Here is a 23,182-nt window from a genome sequence, read left to right on the forward strand (position 1 = left end):
GGAGCTCACACTCACTTGCCAAGGACTGGGACGTTGGTGTGGAACTCGAGTCAGCAGGGCTGATGCTGGCCATGACCTCAGACTCACCGACTGACCTTGGGCAAGTCACTTGGCCTTTCTGGGCCTGTTTTCTGGTGTGTAAAGTGAGAGTCCGCACCAGGTCCACCTCCCCCTCGTTATGAGGATAAGGGAGGCCATAGACACAGGTGTCCCAGTCTAATCAGATGTGATGAGTGGTATTTGCCCAGGACTCAAACCCCAAATCCTACCCGCCTCCAGGAGGTCAGAAGAAGAAACACACGTGGTTCAGGACTGGGAAAATATACACTGTAGTTGGCCCAACTCTTTTGCAAACACCCCAGCCCTGGGCCACTTGGGCTGGCCTGGACCACACAGGGCCTCCCTGTCCTTGGCGCCTCTGATCGAGCCTCCAAGTGGCTGACAGTTGCTTTGGCTCTTTTCCCAAGGCCCAGCCTCTCTCGCCACTCTCTGAGCGGGGAGGCCCCAGGCCAAGAGCAGAGCTGCTCTAGTCTCCCCTGTGTGGGTCCATTCAGGGGGAGCCGTTCTCTCACGAACACCCTGGAAACCCCACAGAGGACAGCATTCCCGAAGACTTTCCACCAAGGCTGAGCGCCTAAACCCTGTCACTTTGTGCCCCCAAAGCCCACCATGTACCACTTGGTCTCCATGCTCCAGGCCCAGAGCAGTTCTTCTAATAGTTTTCCATCTAATAGCTAAGCATCTCCTGACACTCGGCCGAAAACACAGGCTGGTGAGCCTCCACGGAGTGTTCTGACTCAGGGAGTGAGGGGTGGAGTCCACCGTTGGGCTTTTCACAGTCGACTTCTCCAGGAGATTCTGACACACAGGCAGAGGGGGGACCACCAGATCAGATGCTCTAATGCAGTAGTTCTCAACCTTCCTAACGCCGCGACCCTTTAATACAGTTCCTCATGTTGTGGTGACCCCCAATTTCATTGTTACAAATTGAACATAATTAAAGCATAGTGATTAATCACAAAAACAATATGTAATTATATATGTGTTTTCCGATGGTCTTAGGAGACCCCTGTGAAAGGGTCATTTGACCCCCAAAGGGGTCGCAACCCACAGGTTGAGAACCGCTGCTTTAGAGAAACCAGGCCTGGAATTGTCTGGTCAGGCCATGGCTAATGTGTTTCTAAGCAGCCTTGATACCCCTTCCCAACGTCTCCTTCGGAGTTATCCAAGATAGTGGTTTCCAAACCTTTCTGATCATGCATCTCTATTAGGACAGAAATTGTGAGCATGACCCTCATCATATATACACATGGTCTGTGGAACTGTTACGCACATTATAACATATACCAAAAAATAGAAAAGGATAAAGGATGGGTAAAAATTAATATACATAGAACTTCTACTACCTTCTTTAGTTCTATTTTTTTTTTCTAACAGCACTGGAGTGTGTCACCCCATTGGGAGCAAGGATTGAGGGAAGTGTGACTAAAGATACCGGGGAGGCCCTCAGGGCTGAGCAGTGATTTAGGCCTGGCTATTTTGGGGAGAGAAAGAGTAGCTGTGCCTGACGCACTCAATGCGTCTGAAAACTTCTTTTTCCTTTCCCCACTCTTGTGTGAGGAAAAAGCTTGAAAAGAGAAACGCGGGTTCATGCCTACCGTGGGGCCTCCCAGGATGAGACACCTCATCTTGGCAAGTTTGCCTCCACCTGGGACTGTACTGGGGACCAATGAGTGTGCCCGAGGGGCTGAGACTTTGCAGGGCTGACTGATGCCCCCTGAACTCACAAGAGACTAATATATAAACCAGACTATACAACTGTTTATTTGTAGAGACTGTGGAAGGTGGGGGTGGGGTGGAGACTCCTTCTAGTGCCCCCAGTCTTTGCAAAGTTGACACCAGAAGATCCAGAAACACAGCGCGGTCACTAGAACGTCATTGGTGATCACGTCATCCAAGTAGAGTAATTGGTGATGAAGGATCCTTGATGGATGGTGGCCTGCGCAACCACCACTGTCCTGTGGTCCCACCTACCTGGTGAGGGGAGGGTCACTCTTCAGTCTTCGCAGGTAGAGTTGGCTAAGTCCTGAGACCCTCCTGCTTTTCTGTAGTATTTCCTGCCATTTGGGTTGGCCATCTGCTTTCTGTTCACTGACTTTCAATGGCAGAGTGCAGTGAAATTGATTAGCCTGTGCCTATTCATTAGCAAAATGTCAGGGCCCTATCTCTCAGGACACACCCAGGCCACCTTAGTTTACGCCCTGGGCTGGTGAGTCCTACAGCAGCGATGAACACGTTTGCCCACTCTTCTCTCTAAGCAGTGCTAACTCTCTCATTTCCAAGTTCTCATTTCCGGTCACCTCATGGGCCGTCAGCACCCCAGCTCACACTGCCTCTTCCACGCTGGAAGGTTCTCCCCTACACCTCCCTCCATGTTTGTTTTCTATGAGAGCCCTCTGCTAGAGTAGGGAGAAGGGGGGTGACAGGCATTTTTATACAAACTCTGGTAGGAACAGTTCTACCTCCAACTCTCCCAGATTTTGAGAACTTTCAGGAAGTCGCTCTCAAGAATTGATCCCCCTCCAGGAGTCTATTTTAGGAAAGTTTAAACTAAACACATTTAGACCTTGCCAAAGAGGCAAGCTGCTAGGACCTGGGGAACCTTCTGTAGGCCCAGCCCTTGTTTCTAGGCTTCTGCTCCTCAAGTGGAGGCAACTGTAACCAGCTCCTCAGACTGGGCTGGGAGGGACAGCTGAGCCCCACCTGCAGGCGAGCAAGGCCCTGGGATGCCCACAGACACCCGCAGACCTCTGCGTGGTCCATGATCTCTGTTCTTGGTGGTTCCAGCATGGAGGTGGCTCACTTCCTCTAGATCAGTGGTTCTCAACCTTCCTAATGCCGCGACCCTTTAATACAGTTCCTCATTTTGTGGTGACCCCCAATTTCATTGTTACAAATTGAACATAATTAAAGCATAGTGATTAATCACAAAAAAAATATGTAATTATATATGTGTTTTCCGATGGTCTTAGGTGACCCTTGTGAAAGGATGGTTCGACCCTCAAAGGGGTCTCGACCCACAGGTTGAGAACTGCTGCTCTAGATAAACCGTCTTAACCATCCATCTGATGGGTGGGGCAGAGCGCTTATGGATTCACAAAGGAGAATCATTTAACATGCTAAACCCCAGAGCCCTTCCTGAAAGGACTTTCTGGTGGGCAAAGATGAAAAATATCACAAATGGAAGTAAAATTGATCAAAATCATTGAGGTTGTAAGCAACTTGAGGGCAAGGAGGGCTTCTTTAGATATAGGGATAGCTAAATTTTAGTGATCATTCATTATGTAGCAAATACCATTTATTTGGAGGGTTTACCATGTGTTAATCCTTATGATGACATTTCCAGTTGTTAGTATTAGTAGTAATATTTTATTTTTATTTCAATATTTTATATTATATTAGTATTTGTAGTCCTCATTTTTACCAATAAAAAGGTTAAATAATTTGCCCAAGGTCACACTGCTAGCAATTGGTAGCATTGGGATTTGAACCCAGGCCTTAGTTACTGTCCCTGTTGGGATTTGAACCCAGGCCCCAGATACTCTACTGCTTTTGACCCTAGCTCCCCTTTCCCCACTGTAAATATTTATTGAATAGCTAAATGACTGCAATAAACTAAGCCATTTGGTGTGGCTGTTTTTAAAGATTTTTAATTGATTTTTAGAGAGGAAAGGAGGGAAGAGAAAGAGACACATGGATGTGAGAGCAATACATTGATCAGCTGCCTCCTGCACTCCCCCTACCAGGGATTGAGCCTGCAACCTGGCCATATGCCTTGACTAGAATCGAACCTGCCACCTCTCAGTCACAGGATGGCACCAACCAACTAAGCCACACTGGCCAGAGCAAACTCAGTAATTTAAATAAAAAACAGATGATTAAAGTTGAAAAATAAACATAAACTCAGTTCATAAGAGTAAACTGCTATAAATATTTATGGATTTTTATCTGAACAGGAACACAAATAGTACTTTGCCTAAGGAGAAGTTAGAATGAGGTGAGGCGACACCCATCCCAAGAAGTGGGGGTTACTAAGGAGGGAAGAGAAAGAGACACATGGATGTGAGAGCAATACATTGATCAACTGCCTCCTGCACTCCCCTACCAGGGATCGAGCCTGCAACCTGGCCATATGCCCTGACTAGAATCGAACCTGCTACCTTTCAGTCACAGGATGGCACCAACCAACTGAGCCACACTGGCCAGGGCAAACTCAGTAATTTAAATAAAAAACAGATGATTAAAGTTGAAAAATAAACGAGGGGCACAAACTCAAACACTTGCGAGGGCCCAGCAGGTAGGTTAGGGGTTGGTAAACATGTTCCCTCTAAAGGGACAGCCACCACCAGGCTGTAGCTGACGATTGCTGGGCAGGCATTTGGGCCCGATCTCCCCATTTTTTCAGAAGAAGCTGGAAATCTGGACATCATTGCTTAAAGTCTCCCTACCAATTAAAGGTGGCTTCAGTAACAAAAACCACTTCCTACAGCTCATGTTGCCACTGTGCAACCTCCGAGCTAGAGGGCTTTAAAGCACTCTTGGAAATTCAAAACAACAATAAACTCTTGAAATGGTCTCTCCGTGGGAGACCTTCCTGTTGCTTAGCTAAGTGCGTGCTGTGTGGGCGGCCTGAGGGTAGCAGAGCATGTGAGCGTGGCACAGGCCAACCACATAACCAGGCCTGTGTCTCAGGCTCCCACTCCTTGGCTGCTCTTTTTTTTAAAAATATTTTTATTTTTTTTACAGAGAGGAAGGGAGAGGGATAGAGAGTTAGAAACATCGATGAGAGAGAAACATCGATCAGCTGCCTGCTGCACACCCCCCACCGGGGATGTGCCCGCAACCAAGGTACATGCCCTAGACCGGAATCGAACCTGGGACCCGTCAGTCCCCAGGCCAACGCTCTATCCACTGAGCCAAACAGGTCAGGGCATCCTTGGCCACTCTTGATGGTCAAGCCCGAGGGACACGCAGTCCAGGCGCCTGGGTGGGGTCCCTCTTTCTGGGTGACTCCTGCTCAGCTGGTACAGGCTTTAGGTGCTTTTAGGGCACAAAGGAGAGCGGTGTTGTTTCCTTGATGACATTGCATTTGAACGGCCCTCAGAGACACAGGGTTCATGGTGAGCACTGTTCTCTTTTGGGCAGAGATACACCTTCTGGCAGACACTGCCCATTAGCTGCTGCCGACCCTCCCTACCTCTTTAATTCCATGGGGTTTGGGGAAATCTCCTAGTCTAGACCTTTAAGAAAGGGAGTTGGGCTAAAAAAAAATCATTAAAATTGAGCTCTTTGCCCCCGTAGGTATAAAACAGTAGCTTTGTTTGTGCCCTGAATATGAATCACGGATTCATGGTAAGCACTGTTCTCTCTTGGGCAGAGATACACCTTCTGGAAGACACTGCCCATTAGCTGCTGCCGACCCTCCATGGTCCTACCTCTTTAATTCGATGGGGTTTGGGGAAATCTCCTAGTCTAGACCTTTAAGAAAGGGAGTTGGGCTAAAAAAAATCATTACAGTTGAGCTCTTTGCCCCCCGTAGGTATAAAACAGTAGCTTTGTTTGTGCCCTGAATATGAATCACAGTGCTAATGTAGTCAGCTTTACATCAAGAAGCAGCTCAGTGGTAAAGAGCAGTTGTTTCCAAAGGTGGCTCCTTAAAAATTCACATTCCCGGGACCCAGACTCCAGAGGTCTTGCTTCAGAGCCCCGTCCCTGGGACCAGGAGGATGTGTATGTATAGACATAGCTCTGTAGGGAATTCTAATAGTCAAATAGCCGTGTTTGGAAGCACCGGTATGTGAGATGGGAGGTTGGGCCCCAGCTGTGCGCTTTGCACGTGGGTGGTACAAAGGAATGTTTGTCTTTTTTGTGTATGGTTTATACAACAGGGAGCTCCCACACGGCACTTTTTACGAGGAGGATCAGTTTCTCAGGAGGATGTGTATGTACAAACATAGCTCTGTGGGGAATTCTAATAGTCAAATAGCCGTGTTTGGGAAGCACCGGTATGTGAGATGGGAGGGTGGGCCCCAGCTGTGAGCTTTGCACGTGGGTGGTACAAAGGAATGTTTGTCTTTTTTGTGTATGGTTTATACAACAGGGAGCTCCCACACGGCACTTTTTACGAGGAGGATCAGTTTCTCATTTCCTCGGCGTCACCGGGGTTCTGGGGCAGCGTGGGGCTGGGGTGGAGCTGGGTGGAGTGTGCAGGGCCTGACTGTGAAGTCAGAAGCCCTGCTTCCAGGCAGGTATTTGGCGCTTAGTGGCTCTGTGACCCAAGAAAGCACTGACATCACAAGTCCTGAATAGAGAAAGAGACAGAGGCACCAGCTAGCCAGGTAATAGGACATTTGTCAAAGCTAGTAGAGGTGTAGGGCCCAGGGTGATAGCTGTGTGCATGGCAATCTACCATCAGGCAAAATGTAGATATATCTGTAGGTGTGTCATAATCCATATAGGGGAATTCATTCATTCATTCAATTCATGTTTTCTGAGCATCTGCCATGAGCCAAGTGTTCAGATGCACCAATGAACAAGACCACACTGGCCCTTAAGGCAGTCAATGTGTAGCCAAGAAAACAAACTGGAAAATCAACTGTTTATTAACATGATAACAGCTACAATAAAGGCATGCACAGAAGAGCAGGAAATGTTGCCTATTCCCAATGGGGCCCTCATGACAGTAATTTGGTTGTCGTTGTAGGTTGGCAAAATCAACGCTGGTTCTCATCCCTTTATTGGGTGTTCACGAGATTCTCTTCTCTTTTGTCACTGATGATCAAGTTCAAGGATTTTCAAGACTTGTACGACTCTTCATCCAGTTGACTCTGAGCTCCTTCCATGTAAGTAGGTGTCTGAACCAGGATGCCTTGGCTTTGTAGAAAACAAAATGCCCTTGATCCAAACAGACTCAAAATTGAGAAAGCCCACGGATGGAAATAAAAGTTCTGGAATCAGCAGGCTTTATCAGTGAGGGCCTTTGGCCATAGAAGGGTATGTAGATGGAGGTGTTGCCTTGATCCTGCCAGCATGATGTGGTGACTAAGAAGGGATAAGTGGCCTGTTTCCTGGGATGTAATAGTTGGTGTGACTCATGATCATATTAACTGTGAGTGTCAACGTGAAACCTTTTATTAAGTGGCTATTTTTGCTGGGTCCTCTGCAGAACATTGTGCAAAATGATTGTTGTGTATACTTCAGGTGATGTCCTCAGAACACAAAAAACGTAGGTAGGGACCAATGAGTTGAGACCAGGAGGCTCTTGAACCTTGACAGATGTGGGGGGGCTGAAACAAAAAACCGGAGGCCAGCTGTGGTTAATTTACCTGGGTATTTTAATTACTCATTGCTTGAATTGTTATCCATTGAAACCGGAGGCCAGCTGTGGTTAATTTACCTGGGAAGCATCAGTATGTGAGATGGGAGGTTGGTATTTTAATTACTCATTGCTTGAATTGTTATCCATTACTCAGCAGTTTGAAATGACAGTAACTATCATTCTCATGATTCTGGGGGTCTGAAATCCATGTAGGACATAACAAGGATGGTTCATCTCTGACCCACGTGATGCCTGCAAGGGTTGGAACTTCCAAGATGGCTTTTCCACTCAGATGTCTGGTGCCTAAGCTGGAAAGGCTCGAATGGCTAGGGCTGGCCAGAGCGGCTTTATTTGGGTGAAGGTTCTGGGGCTTCATTTCTCACTGCCAACCACATCCCTCAGTCCCATACAGCCCTAAAGCCTTGCACTTGCTGCATGTCCCCTCACCATGGTTTCTCTGGCAGGGGAGCTGAACTTCTACATGGCAGTTCAGGGCTCCCCAGCGCACAAAAGCAGGAGCTTTCAGGCCTCCTAAATGCCCGGCCCTGGAAGTCACATAGTGATACTAGTAATGCATTCTACTATTTAAAGCAAGTCATAGACCCAACCTGGGCTGAAGGGGAGGAGACTGAACGTGCCATGAAAACTGGGAGGCATGGCTCATCAGCAAAGGCCACTAATGCAAAAGACTACCACAAATAGTGTGGACACACAAAAGGTCCTGTACAGCAGTAATGTTGGAATTAATGATCTCAGAATGCCAGCATAGGAGCAGGATTTTCAGAATGGATAAGAGAGGAGCTCAGCAAGTCCTATCTGCAAGAAACAAATATAAAATTGGACAAAATTGTCAACATCCATTTCAGGACCCTGGAAATCAACCAAAGGCACACAAAAGATTGAGAAGAGTTTATTCAAGAAGAATTACTGAACTCGCTCGAGTAAGAGCAATGGGAATCTATGTTGTTTTTTTCCTGCAAATATAAAATTGGACAAAATTGTCAACAACATCTATTTCAGGACCCTGGAAATCAACCAAAGGCACACAAAAGACTGAGAAGAGTTTATTCAAGAAGAATTACTGAACTTACTTGAGTAAGAGCAATGGGAATCTATGTGTTTTTTTTCCAGAGACTGTTCTTGTCCTCCAACCCTTGCTCCATCAATTAGCAAATTCTAGTGAAAACTATAAGCTTCATTGAAGAAAGGGCCTGACTTAATGTAGATCAGAGAGCATAAAAAGCCCATACTCCTGGGCCTTGTCAGATACAGTAATGGTCTTAGTGGCAAAAGAACAAGGAAAAACAATGTCACAGCCTGAGGCTGTGATCCTAGCTAGGGCAGAGAGGCTCAGTATCAGATTAAGGTGGCATAAGAAAGCATCAATGAACTTGAAGAAAGTTCAGTTACAATTACCCAGTCTGAGAAACAAACAAACAAAAAGAATGAAGAAAAATAATAGAGCTTCAGATATCTGCGGAATGCCATCAAGAAAACCAACATACACATAGAGGAGTCCCAGAAGGAGAAGGGAGATAAGAAAAAGTAGAAAATCATTTGGAGAAAAAAATGGTTGAAAACTTCCCAAGTTTGATGAAAAACTTTAATCTAGGCATCCAGAAAACTCCACGAGCTCCAAATAGGATAAGCAAAGAGATTCACATCTAGAAACATTATAGTTAAACTTTTGGAAGCCAAATACAAAGAGAAAAATTTGATGAAAAACATTAATCTAAGCATCCAGGAAACTCAATGAGCTCCAAAGAGGATAAAGCAAAGAGATTCATATCTAGAAACACTATAGTTAAACTTTTGGAAGCCAAATACAAAGAGAAAATCCTGAAAGTAACAAGAGAGCCCTGGCCAGTGTTTCTAAGTGGTTGGAGCATCTGCCTGCACACCAAAGGGTTCCAGGCTTGATTGTCAGTAAAGGGCAGGTACCTGGGTTTCAGATTTGCTCCCCACCCTGGGTGGGGAGTGAGTGGGAGGCAACCGGTTGATATGTCTCTCTCACATCCATGTTTCTCTCTCTCTCTCTCTCTCTCTCTCTCTCTCTCTCTCTCTCTCTCTCCTCCCTTCCACTCTCTATGAAAAAGCAATGGAAAAAACATCCTCATGTGAGAATTAACAAAACAAAAACTAAAGTAACAAGAGAAAAATGACTCATTGCATATGGGGAGGGCTTGATTGCCAGTCAAGGGCAGGTACCTGGGTTTTGGATTTGCTCCCCACCCTGGGTGAGGAGCAAGTGGGAGGCAACCGGTTGATGTGTCTCTCTCACATCCATGTTTCTCTCTCTGCCTCTCCCCCTCCCTTCCACTCTCTTTAAAAATCAATTTCCCTTCCACTCTCTATGAAAAAGCAATGGAAAAAATATCCTTGGGTGAGGATTAACAAAACAAAAATGAAAGTAACAAGAGAAAAATGACTCATTGCATATGGGGACCAACAATACAATTACAGCTGACTAAGATCAGAAACAATGGAGGCCAGAAAGCAGTGAGATGACATAATCAAAGTACTGCATGAAAAATAATTTAATCAAGGATTCTATATTTAGCAAGATTATTTCAAACTTAAGGTAAAATAAAGACATAAAGACTCAGATAACTTATTGCTAGCAAACCCTCCTTAAGAGAAGTACCATGGGACATCTGTCAGGCTGGAAGAAAATGACATTAGTCAATAATGCAAATCCACAAGAAGAAATAGGTAAACACATAGGTAAATGTGAAAGATATAAATATATATTTTCTTCTTTATTGAGCTGATTTTAAAGGCATAAGATTGCAAAAAATAATTATAAATTCTATTATTGTTTTAAACTGTATTGTATAAAGATCTAATATGTTATGACAATAGTAGCACAAAAAAACAAGGAGGAAATGGAGCTGTATTGAAGGAAAGTTTCTATATTTTGCCAGAATTGTGAGTATTAACATGAAATAGATTATGATAAGTTAAGATGCATATTGTAATCTTTGGTACAAACACTAGGAAAATAACACAAAGAATATAGTAAGAATGCCAGCACAGGCATTAAAATGGTACACTTGAAAATATCTGTTTACTCCCAAACGCTTTCAATCTCATTGGATCCCCACATTATCTTGTGAGGGAGAAATTATTATACCATTTTCAAAATGAAGGAGCTCAGACTCAGAGGAGAACTTGCAAATACTAGTAAGTGACAAATATGAGATTTGTATGCAGGGAGGTTAAGACCTTGCTTGTAACTATTATGCCATCATGCCCCTCAGGTGCCCATGAGGGTCAGAACCAGGAGACGCCCAATTCCCTATATCAGAGTCTTAAAGATGTGCCAGCAGACAGGGTCAGGTGCTGCGATTCTGTGGACAGAGTGGAGACGTGTGCCTGCCCCCTGCATGCTCATGAAAGGCCCAGGGGACAGAGCCTGAGGCGGGGTCAGAGCAGTTGGACAGTGGCTCTTTTTAGAGCTGAATTTTGTGTAGCTTTGAACTGAAAAATAATCAATAACTATTTTTCATCATGAAACCATGTTTCATTTATGTCAATCCTTTGGGAAATTTCAATAGCTAAGGTTTAGTAATTTGGGTTTCCTATGTTGTTTGGGCTTAATCTTCTTTAAAGGGTAATTCTAAATGAGAAAAAAAACAACAACAATAAAAAGCTGCAGCTGTTATCTCATTAGTATTTGGTGGCCATTTTCCCCCCTAAAGGACAGATTTCTGAGAAGGAATTCTAGCCTATCGTACCCTCCTGGCAAGGGAGCGTGTTTGGATCATCTATTGCTATGCAACGAACTCCTACAAAACTTCCTGGCTTAAAGCAGTAATCATGTTATTATCTTTAATGATTCCATGAGCTGGGCCATCTGGACTCAGCAGGATGGTCCTTTTGATACGTGTAATATTTGGCTGGGGATGCAAACATCTGAAGGCTCAATTGGGCTGGAACACCCAAGATGGCTCATTCACATGACTGGACATTGACCTGGGCTGTTGGCTGAGCTCAGCTGAAGTTATCCATTAGAGCATCGCAGTTCTCCTTCATGTGGCCTCTCCATGCAACGTGGGCATCACCCACCATGGCAGCTGGACCCTTGCAGCATCCCAAGAACAAATGTTTTGAGGGAGAGAAATAAGAAACTTCCAACCTTCTTGAGGCACGGGCTTGGAAGCCCCACAATATCACTTTTACCACATGGTATTGGTAGAAAAAGTCACAAGTTAATCCCAGATTCAAGGGAAAAATAAGGTCCACCCACCTCTTGATGTGAGGATGAGCATATGCCTACTGAGAGGGGAGGAATCATTGGGGCCACCTCTGGAGACCAGCTACCACACTGGATCCTTTGGTTCCACAGCCACGTAGAGCTCTGCTCACCACCATGCAACACTGAGGAATGTGAGCAATCAGAGTGGCTTGGTGGCCTGAGCCAGAAAACACACTTGGAGGCCTGTGCGTAGTCAGAGGCGTCCCACCTTCTGAATACCCTACACTGTTCCCCTCCACCCCACCAGGCAGAGGTGAGAATATGGGTGGGCAGGTGCGTGGGTGCATACATACATCCTGGTACATATTGTGGTGAATCCGCAGGAATCAACATGGGATCTAACAGCCTCCTTTTTTTGCTGCTTTGGAGGGTCTTTCACTCTTCCAAGGCCTTGTTGCCTAGCGCCTTTCACCAGCTTCCTCCCATCGAGGACTCTTTGGAGAGAGTGCCACGCGGTGGTGAGGTATGTTCTGTGGGACCTCTCCATTTGCATTTGCTTTACCTTGAATGCAAGTTAACCAGACTCCAGGATGTTCCTGAAACAGTGAATCAAGGACCCGAGGGAATGAAAGGCGTGTTTGTGATGTGGAATCCTATTTTAGCTAACTCGTTTATGAGAATTCTGGCACTCTCCAAGCCACCCTTCTACTATCAAGTGCCCAGAGGCAAATACTACTGGCCCTGCCAACTATACAGGGCACCTGTGAACCTCCAATGAGATTGCATGTGTGAAGTGATTGCTTGGTATTACCATGCTCCTGTTTAGGAGCTATAGCCTTGGAATATCTAGCCACATAAGAGGGCAGAAATGCCACACTGGTGGGGAGAAGCCAAGTACAGGGGGGCCTTGACTTATGAGTGTCCCGACTAACAAGTTTTTTGAGATACCAGCTGTTTCTCGGCCGATTTTTTGCATTGAGTTGACAGAGTAATTTGAGTTAACGAGCTCCTTAATGAGCTCCTTAACGAGCTCGGTCTCTGAACGAATTAAACTCGTAAGTCAAGGCCCCACTGTATTTGATTGATGCGGCAGCCAGATTTCTGGCTTCCACGGGGAAAGGCATAAAAATCTTCCCCCAGGGCAACATTTTATAATTCCTTCTCAATTTCATTATTTAAAAAAAACAAACCAGTACTGAATCTCCTTTACCAGCAACAGGGCTGAGAGAAATATTCTTAAGAGAAGTGGGAGAGTCAGCCTGCACCATGACCTTCGTGTTGGAATGTGTTTTTTCCTTGTGAGTTCTGGGTTTTCGTGAAATTCTTCCTGTAAACCCTCAAGTAATTGGGTCTTGTATGCCTATCCAGCTTCATATATCAGACACACAGCCCAGGTCCCACAGACCCTCAGGTCGCAGGGAAAGCTATGGGAGGTAGGTTATCACATGTGACTTGAACAAATCAGGAATTGCAGGAGTCTGGAAAAAAAACAGTAGAAACAAACATTAACTCAAGCGTCTTTGATTGCAGACCTCTGGCAATTAAGCAGTGAATCCAGAAAAAAATTTTCCCTTTATTGAAACTTCCCCTACACAAATTCTTTATCATTGAAAATGCCTATTGCTTTCATTGTGATCCTGGTGTCCACAATTCTAAATAACTAGGAAGATGTCACAAAGAAATGGTCCTATCATAGTTTACAAGTGGTACAACAACATACAGGGCAAGACTCTTAGTTGTAAGTTATAGAAACCCGACCCATTCATTCATTCACTCATTCAGTCATTCACTTATTTACTCAACACATATTGGTGAGCTCCTATTATGTCCCAGGCATTTGTTTCAAGTGCTGGGGATCTGGCAGTGAAAAGGCTAGATAAGGATGCTAGTCTTATTTGGAGGGGCGGGGAATAAGGACAGATAATAATAATAATAATCACATTGACAAATAAATAGTATAATTCTGGTGTGAAAAATATAGAATGGCCACCAAAAATTGGGTGGTTAGGAAAGACCTTTCTTTTAGATGATATTTGGGCTAAGACCTGAAGTTTGAAAAGTAAGTTAGGCAGAGATTTGAAAGAAGAATGACTCTGAAAACAAAAAGTGTGAAGGGACCTGAGGAAGAACTCGGAGGTGGTAGCCGGTGTCCAAGATGGCGCCCAAGGATGTTTATCTCCTGGTATTGGAGGCTTTGTGTAGTCCTCTCGCACACTGAATGAGGTTCACATGTGTGACCACTGAAGTCGTGTAGGCATGAAGGTATGTGGCCTCTGCCTTGCTCCCTTGAATTGCACCTTTGGGGGAAGCCTGCTGCCCTGTCATGACGACAACCAACCCGCTCTCTGGAGAGACGCTGAGGCCTCCTACCAACAACTTGCCAGGCGTGTGAGCCATCGTGGGAGCAAGTCAAGCCTTCAGATGACTGAAGTTCCAACCAGCCTCTGGATGACAACCTGAAAAATGACCCTGAACCAGACTGCCCAGCTAAGCCACTGCCAGAGTCTTGGCCCATAGAAAGTATGTGAGATGATACATCTTTATTGTTTTGATCCACTAAGTCAGGGGTGGGGAACCCTTTTTCTGCCAAAGGCCATTTGGATATTGATAACATCATTGGAGGGCCAGACAAAATTATCAGCTTAAAAATTATGTTGCTATGAAAAAAAGCTCCTAGAATTATTGAATTTCAAGTCCAGCCTACGATTGCCTTGGCAGGGCCAGACCAAATGATACAGCCCTCGGCCTGGACATTCCCCACCCCTGCACGAAGTTATCCAGCAACAGGTGATGAATACATGAGCTTGAGATGCTGGGGGAAGCCAGGAGGCCTGCGAGGCTGGAATATAGTGGCTGAGGGGAAGCGTGATACAAGAAGCCAATAACACAGACACAGCCCAGAACAATTGCCTTGGCAGGGCCAGACCAAATGATACAGGCCTCGGCCTGGACATTCCCCACCCCTGCACGAAGTTATACAGCAACAGGTGATGAATACATGAGCTTGAGATGCTGGGGGAAGCCAGGAGGCCTGCGAGGCTGGAATATAGTGGCTGAGGGGAAGCGTGATACAAGAAGCCAATAACACAGACACAGCCCAGATCACCTTAATGCAGCGGTTCTCAACCTGTGGGTCGTGACCCCTTTGGCGGTCGAACGACCCTTTCACAGGAGTCGCCTAAGACCATCTTGCATATCAGATATTTACATTACAATTCATAACAGTAGCAACATTACAGTTATGAAGTAGCAACGAAAATAATTTTATGGTTGGGTCACAACATTGAGGAACTGTATTTTAAGGGCCAGAAGGTTGAGAAACACTGCAATGCCTTCTGTGGTTATATTTTATTTTAATCTAAGTGTGATGAGAAACCACTGGTGTGACATTATCTATCTCTTCAAAAAAAATATTTTGACAAGAGAAAGGGCTATTTACTATCTCACATAAATAAAAATGTCAGAATCAGGCATAGCTGATCCAGATACTCAGACAATATCAGAATTCTGTCTTCCACCATCTCCAGCCTCTACTTTTTTTCTCTGTTGGCATCATTCTTAGATGGGTTTTCACCATGTAGCTGGCAAGATGCCCAGAAATATAAAGCTGTGACTATAAAGCTGGAAAATCTAGGAAGAGAGTACAACCCTCTCTTCTTTCCCAGTGAAAAGAACTCAGGTTGGCTTCGCTTGGATCACATGACCATTTGGACTAATTAGATTGTGGTGATGGTCATCCTAGAACATGGGGGTCCCATGATTGACCCTGACAGAAGCCTAGGAAGTAGGGGAGGGTCAGTTTCCAAAAGGAAAGAATTCAAGTGAAGGGAAAAAATTAGCTAATGCCTACTGTGGACAAATAGAAATGGGCAGTGGCCTGGCACAGTATTTGCATAGTTGAATGAATGATATAGGGTCTTTGGGACTTAATCATCATTGACCTACGAGCACCTAAGCAAACACTTAGGCTGATACGCGTGGTGGGTGTCAAAGTAAGAAGAGACCTGATAGAAATCCAAGTTCACCGGTATGACTAGCTCTGGTTAGTGTGAGCAGTGTAGTCGCCTGCCTCCCCTGGGGACTACTAGGACCAGGGCAGGCCTTTGGACTTTCCCAGTAACTCAGACACATCTTCTACTGAATAAAAGTTCACGCCGCCTCTTCTTTTCACTCCAGGGACTACTTGTGGCCTTGCAGTACTGCTTTGTCAATGGAGAGGTATGTTTTCCATGCTACCATCCTAGCTTCCTGTGAGGCTGGGCTGGCATCCTACTGCCACCCAGGGTTTCCTGTTTATGTGATGGTGCCATGGGGAGTGTACAGTGACCATCAGGCAATGGGACACATTTGTACCGTGAGTTCGAGGGGTGAGAGCAGGGGCAGCTGAGAGAAATGGGAAAAGGGGATGGAATGAGTGTAAGGAAGCTCAGAGCCCAACCTTGGCCCTGCTGGAAGTGTTAGTGTGATAGAGGAAACAAACTTGAACTTGGCAGTCCAAAAATCTGGGCTCAAGCCACCACTCACCCACTTAGGAGCTTTGAGTTAGTTAGGTTACTGTGGCTCTTTGAGCCTCAGTTTCCTCATCTGTAAAGTGGGAATAATAACTGTCCCTACCCTCTAATGTTGTCCTGGGCATGCCAAGCTCACGGGAAAGGCCCAATACCTGATAACAGTGATGGTTTTTATTATTAACACTAGAGGCCCGATGCACGAAATTTGTGCAAGAGTAGGCCTTTGCAGCCCCGGCTGCCTCGGCCCTCCCAGCCCCGGCTTCGTCCGGAAGGTCTTCCATGTCCTGACGGTCTTTCTGTTGTTCGGCCACTCGATCGATTTGCATATTATGCTTTTATCATTATAGATCATTGCATATCCCCAACCAGCTCTCTGCTCCTCTGGAAAGTCCTGAAAGGGGGAGGGGCAGAGGCCAGACCAGTTTCTCCTGAACAGTTCTCCAGTAGAATTGGTGTATTTCCAGTCCCCTTTCATCTTTCCAGGTTTAAATGTTCATTTCTGTCTCCTCGCCCTGGAACATAAGCTTCTTGATAGCAAACCCTCCTCCATCTTGCTCATGGCTGCCTCTTCTGTATCTTCTCCCATCAGGTGGGCCTCAAATGCCACCTTGACACAGTCCTTTCCTTTCCATTTCTGTTCAACCTTGGTCCTGCTTAATGGACTCACAGTGTCACTGCCATGTGTAGGCTCACGGGTATTTGTTCACTCCTCTCTGTTCATCTCCCCCAATCTGATACGTTTCCCAAGGGTGGCACGGAGTTAGCCTCTCATTAATATTTGGTGAGTGGACCCAAGACCAAATGACTCTGAGACAGTAACGCTGCCCTCTTCTCGCCCGGCAGGTGAAGGCCGAGCTGCGGAGGCACTGGGGCCGCTTCCTGCTGGCCCACCACTCGGGCTGCAGAGCCTGGGGCCTGGAGAAGAACTTCCGGTTCCTGGGGAAGTATCCCAAGAAGCTCTCCAAGGGAGACAGTGCCAGGGCGCTGCAGAAGTCACAGTCCTCGCCTGGCAGCGGGCAGCTCCTGCCGCTGACCATGCAGGGCCTCGGGGAGCCGGGCACCAGGTCCCACGGGGGCCACACAGCCTGGCGCTGGGGCCGCAGCCTGTCCGAGAGCAGCGAGGGGGACTTCACCCAGGCCCACACCATGGAGGAGATTCTGGAGGAGAGTGAGATGTAGGCGGGCTCCTGCGACAGGTGGTGTGGGGTGCCGTCATCACTCTTCCCCGGCACCAGGTCCACTTTGACATGCTCTGATGAGGTTGTGCAAACAGTCACTGCTTCTGCCTGCCATTGTCATCTACAACCTCCACTGGCGAATTTTCCAGAATGACCACCAGCCTCTGGTGTGGCCCTAAATTCAAGTGAATGGAGCCCCAAGATACAGAGAGATGTCTGCTATGAAAGAGGGGGCAGACAGTATCTCTTCCTTTTTCCCTCTGAGGCTGGGTTTGGGGTGTATAAGGACTACCTGGGAAGTGTTTTACATGCAGAGTTGGGCTCCTGGATGATTCTAAGAAAGTACGTCTGGAGCGATGGCCAGAGTTGGGAGTCGTGTAACAATCATCCCAGATAACTCTGATGCAAGCCCAGTGTGCAGAAACGAGCAGCCCCTGAGTGGTCAATGGTGGGAGAAAGCCAGTGGTGTCTTGGATTCAACAGCTCGGCTGTTACCCGCTCGCCCCCCTCAGACAGTGTGCAACCCCACGCCGCCCAGAACCCCATTCATTTCCTTGTCCAGTCTTCTCCCCAACCCCCGCCCCCCGCCCCCATCTCAGTTCTTCATCTGTGGTCCACAGAAGTTCTGTTTGATTCTTATCAATGTCCTCCTTCCTATCAGGGTTGGCCCCAATCCCTCTGAAAGTCCCCATTGGTCCTTTCCTCTCTTTTTGGCTCCGCCCATCTTTGCCCTTCTGAGCGTGGCTTCTTCAAGCCTAGCTTGCCCTCCCATTCTCGGCCATTTTTGGGTTGTCACTGACACATTGGTGCTCAAGGCTTGCCCACTGCTCTCCCTGACCCTAGTGCCCGCTGATAAGAATCCCACTGCCCCTATGGGAATGGATGCTGACAGCTTGGTGGACGGATGGGACTGTGCTGATCTGACATGCCAGGAGGGCACAGTGTGAGGAACTGTATTTTAAGGGCCAGAAGGTTGAGAACCACTGCAATGCCTTCTGTGGTTATATTTTATTTTAAGCTAAGTGTGATGAGAAACCACTGGTGTGACATTATCTATCTCTTCAAAAAAAATATTTTGACAAGAGAAAGGGCTATTTACTATCTCACATAAATAAAAATGTCAGAATCAGGCATAGCTGATCCAGATACTCAGACAATATCAGAATTCTGTCTTCCACCATCTCCAGCCTCTACTTTTTTTCTCTGTTGGCATCATTCTTAGATGGGTTTTCACCATGTAGCTGGCAAGATGCCCAGAAATATAAAGCTGTGACTATAAAGCTGGAAAATCTAGGAAGAGAGTACAACCCTCTCTTCTTTCCCAGTGAAAAGAACTCAGGTTGGCTTCGCTTGGATCACATGACCATTTGGACTAATTAGATTGTGGTGATGGTCATCCTAGAACATGGGGGTCCCATGATTGACCCTGACAGAAGCCTAGGAAGTAGGGGAGGGTCAGTTTCCAAAAGGAAAGAATTCAAGTGAAGGGAAAAAATTAGCTAATGCCTACTGTGGACAAATAGAAATGGGCAGTGGCCTGGCACAGTATTTGCATAGTTGAATGAATGATATAGGGTCTTTGGGACTTAATCATCATTGACCTACGAGCACCTAAGCAAACACTTAGGCTGATACGCGCGGTGGGTGTCAAAGTAAGAAGAGACCTGATGGAAATCCAAGTTCACCGGTATGACTAGCTCTGGTTAGTGTGAGCAGTGTAGTCGCCTGCCTCCCCTGGGGACTACTAGGACCAGGGCAGGCCTTTGGGCTTTCCCAGTAACTCAGACACATCTTCTACCGAATCGAAGTTCACGCCGCCTCTTCTTTTCACTCCAGGGACTACTTGTGGCCTTGCAGTACTGCTTTGTCAATGGAGAGGTATGTTTTCCATGCTACCATCCTAGCTTCCTGTGAGGCTGGGCTGGCATCCTACTGCCACCCAGGGTTTCCTGTTTATGTGATGGTGCCATGGGGAGTGTGCAGTGACCATCAGGCAATGGGACACATTTGTACCGTGAGTTCGAGGGGTGAGAGCAGGGGCAGCTGAGAGAAATGGGAAAAGGGGATGGAATGAGTGTAAGGAAGCTCAGAGCCCAACCTTGGCCCTGCTGGAAGTGTTAGTGTGATAGAGGAAACAAACTTGAACCTTGGCAGTCCAAAAATCTGGGCTCAAGCCACCACTCACCCACTTAGGAGCTTTGAGTTAGTTAGGTTACTGTGGCTCTTTGAGCCTCAGTTTCCTCATCTGTAAAGTGGGAATAATAACTGTCCCTACCCTCTAATGTTGTCCTGGGCATGCCAAGCTCACGGGAAAGGCCCAATACCTGATAACAGTGATGGTTTTTATTATTAACACTAGAGGCCCGATGCACGAAATTTGTGCAAGAGTAGGCCTTTGCAGCCCCGGCTGCCTCGGCCCTCCCAGCCCCGGCTTCGTCCGGAAGGTCTTCCATGTCCTGACGGTCTTTCTGTTGTTCGGCCACTCGATCGATTTGCATATTATGCTTTTATCATTATAGATCATTGCATATCCCCAACCAGCTCTCTGCTCCTCTGGAAAGTCCTGAAAGGGGGAGGGGCAGAGGCCAGACCAGTTTCTCCTGAACAGTTCTCCAGTAGAATTGGTGTATTTCCAGTCCCCTTTCATCTTTCCAGGTTTAAATGTTCATTTCTGTCTCCTCGCCCTGGAACATAAGCTTCTTGATAGCAAACCCTCCTCCATCTTGCTCATGGCTGCCTCTTCTGTATCTTCTCCCATCAGGTGGGCCTCAAATGCCACCTTGACACAGTCCTTTCCTTTCCATTTCTGTTCAACCTTATCCCAAATGTTTGTCTCCTCCCCCATGGTCCTGCTTAATGGACTCACAGTGTCACTGCCATGTGTAGGCTCACGGGTATTTGTTCACTCCTCTCTGTTCATCTCCCCCAATCTGATAGGTTTCCCAAGGGTGGCACGGAGTTAGCCTCTCATTAATATTTGGTGAATGGACCCAAGACCAAATGACTCTGAGACAGTAACGCTGCCCTCTTCTCGCCCGGCAGGTGAAGGCCGAGCTGCGGAGGCACTGGGGCCGCTTCCTGCTGGCCCACCACTCGGGCTGCAGAGCCTGGGGCCTGGAGAAGAACTTCCGGTTCCTGGGGAAGTATCCCAAGAAGCTCTCCAAGGGAGACAGTGCCAGGGCGCTGCAGAAGTCACAGTCCTCGCCTGGCAGCGGGCAGCTCCTGCCGCTGACCATGCAGGGCCTCGGGGAGCCGGGCACCAGGTCCCACGGGGGCCACACAGCCTGGCGCTGGGGCCGCAGCCTGTCCGAGAGCAGCGAGGGGGACTTCACCCAGGCCCACACCATGGAGGAGATTCTGGAGGAGAGTGAGATGTAGGCGGGCTCCTGCGACAGGTGGTGTGGGGTGCCGTCATCACTCTTCCCCGGCACCAGGTCCACTTTGACATGAAGTCTATCTCGAGGTTCTTCATGCTCTGATGAGGTTGTGCAAACAGTCACTGCTTCTGCCTGCCATTGTCATCTACAACCTCCACTGGCGAATTTTCCAGAATGACCACCAGCCTCTGGTGTGGCCCTAAATTCAAGTGAATGGAGCCCCAAGATACAGAGAGATGTCTGCTATGAAAGAGGGGGCAGACAGTATCTCTTCCTTTTTCCCTCTGAGGCTGGGTTTGGGGTGTATAAGGACTACCTGGGAAGTGTTTTACATGCAGAGTTGGGCTCCTGGATGATTCTAAGAAAGTACGTCTGGAGCGATGGCCAGAGTTGGGAGTCGTGTAACAATCATCCCAGATAACTCTGATGCAAGCCCAGTGTGCAGAAACGAGCAGCCCCTGAGTGGTCAATGGTGGGAGAAAGCCAGTGGTGTCTTGGATTCAACAGCTCGGCTGTTACCCGCTCGCCCCCCTCAGACAGTGTGCAACCCCACGCCGCCCAGAACCCCATTCATTTCCTTGTCCAGTCTTCTCCTCAACCCCCGCCCCCCGCCCCCATCTCAGTTCTTCATCTGTGGTCCACAGAAGTTCTGTTTGATTCTTATCAATGTCCTCCTTCCTATCAGGGTTGGCCCCAATCCCTCTGAAAGTCCCCATTGGTCCTTTCCTCTCTTTTTGGCTCCGCCCATCTTTGCCCTTCTGAGCGTGGCTTCTTCAAGCCTAGCTTGCCCTCCCATTCTCGGCCATTTTTGGGTTGTCACTGACACATTGGTGCTCAAGGCTTGCCCACTGCTCTCCCTGACCCTAGTGCCCGCTGATAAGAATCCCACTGCCCCTATGGGAATGGATGCTGACAGCTTGGTGGACGGATGGGACTGTGCTGATCTGACATGCCAGGAGGGCACAGTGGGATCCGGTCTGGCTTGGAGCAATGAGTTGTGCTCCAGACCCTGAGAAGAGGGTGCTTCTGGAGGCTGAGGGGGGCCCAGGCAATTTGGGTCTGGCTCAGTGGCTGAAACTATAAGGCAAGAAGCTGAAAGAAGATCAAAGGAGGGGCATCCCATGGAAATGGGGTGTTAATGTCTCTTTCATAGTGTGCAAAACGTATGTGTATGTGGGTGGGGTATGTTGCCATGGGACTAAATACTGCCTTGTGTTAGAGGGGGGCTCTATGTTACTTCTCAAGTAGGGTTGCCAAATTTAGCAAATGAAAATACATGATGCTCAATTAAATTTGAATTCCAGATAAATAACCTTCCTGTATAAGTATATCCTGTGGCACATATTGTATTTAAAATTCCATGCTAATTGTGCGTCCTGTGTTTTACCTGGCAACCCTATTTTCAAGGACACTTTGCAGTGGGACTGGGACTAGAGTAAGTGAGGGTGTCAAATTTAAGAGAGTACTAAAAAGCCTCAACTGTCAAGATCAGGAATATTTTAATGCAATATTTTAAAAAATGAAATCTGCAAACTACAGCCCACAGGCCATTATAACAAATGTTCTATTGAAACCAGGGCCCGGGTGGGAGTGAGGAGAGTTAGGCCAGCTCATGCAAGTGCATGGTCGGATCATGGCTTTATTTAACATTTTAATATTGCTCACTGTAGACTTCTTAACATTCATTTTTATTTTTAAGCTACTGCATTAAAATATTATTTCTTTTGATTACTGAATTTTTGCCCCCTTAAATTTTGTATCTGAGGTCACCACTCATCTTGCCCTCACTCTAGTCCTGGCTCTGCTTTGCAACAGGGGAAACTGAAGCAAAGGCATAGGCAAGTGCATAACCAAGGTTTGTTTTCCAGTGTCCAGATTATCCATAATTCAATCACCAAATCATATGTCCTTCTAATTTTTCCTTTCTGCAAATTCCTGCCTTTTCTCATGAGCCTACTAGCTCCTAGAAAGCTGGGGCCATGTTGTATTCCCAGCTTGCACCTAGCACAGCTTGTTCCGGGTAGGTGCTGGGGACACATGCATCAAATGAGACAAGACAGAAATGTCTCGGAAGTGATAGATGCTGTCTGGGGTCAATTATCCAGGACCCTGTCATTAATAGGAGAAGTAAGTGGGGTTTTTTCCATAGCATTTGTAAATATGTCTTTGACCCCTCACTCCACAGATGAGGTGGCACATACACACTACTTTCTAATAATTAAAATAATAGGTGCCCTAACCGGTTTGGCTCAGTGGGTAGAGCATCGGCCTGCGGACTGAAAGGTCCCAGGTTCGATTCCGGTCAAGGGCATGTACCTTGGTTGCGGGCACATCCCCAGTAGGGAGTGTGCAGGACGCAACTGATTGATGTTTCTCTCTCATCGATGTTTCTAACTCTCTATCCCTCTCCCTTCCTCTCTGTAAAAAAATCAATAAAATAAATTAAAAAAAATTATAACAGGTTAATTTTTAAGTTGATCACTTTGTATGGCCCTCAAATGATGTTATATATATATATATATATATATCCAAATGGCCAT

The 23,182-nt window shown here is 46.8% G+C and overlaps 2 protein-coding genes across 2 annotated transcripts in view; both read left to right on the forward strand.

Moving 5' to 3' along the window:
* Positions 1–17,849, forward strand: part of GLP2R (glucagon-like peptide 2 receptor) — a 46,335-nt gene extending 28,486 nt beyond the window's left edge. Inside the window, exons 11-13 of the mRNA XM_014549816.1 lie at positions 6,764–6,902; positions 15,753–15,794; positions 16,931–17,849. Of these exons, the coding sequence (XP_014405302.1) occupies positions 6,764–6,902; positions 15,753–15,794; positions 16,931–17,266 (517 nt within the window). The 3' untranslated portion in view covers positions 17,267–17,849. The remainder of the gene's footprint in view (positions 1–6,763; positions 6,903–15,752; positions 15,795–16,930) is intronic.
* Positions 17,343–21,215, forward strand: LOC106728233 (glucagon-like peptide 2 receptor). The gene is made up of 3 exons (XM_014549818.1): positions 17,343–17,432; positions 19,102–19,143; positions 20,308–21,215. The coding sequence occupies exons 1-3, from the start codon at positions 17,343–17,345 to the stop codon at positions 20,641–20,643; spliced, it is 468 nt and encodes a 155-aa protein (XP_014405304.1). The 3' UTR covers positions 20,644–21,215.
* The last annotated feature ends 1,967 nt before the right edge of the window (positions 21,216–23,182 follow it).

This window comes from Myotis brandtii, unplaced genomic scaffold (genome assembly GCF_000412655.1).
Source record: "Myotis brandtii unplaced genomic scaffold, ASM41265v1 scaffold573, whole genome shotgun sequence".
In the NCBI taxonomy this organism is placed as follows: domain Eukaryota; kingdom Metazoa; phylum Chordata; class Mammalia; order Chiroptera; family Vespertilionidae; genus Myotis; species Myotis brandtii.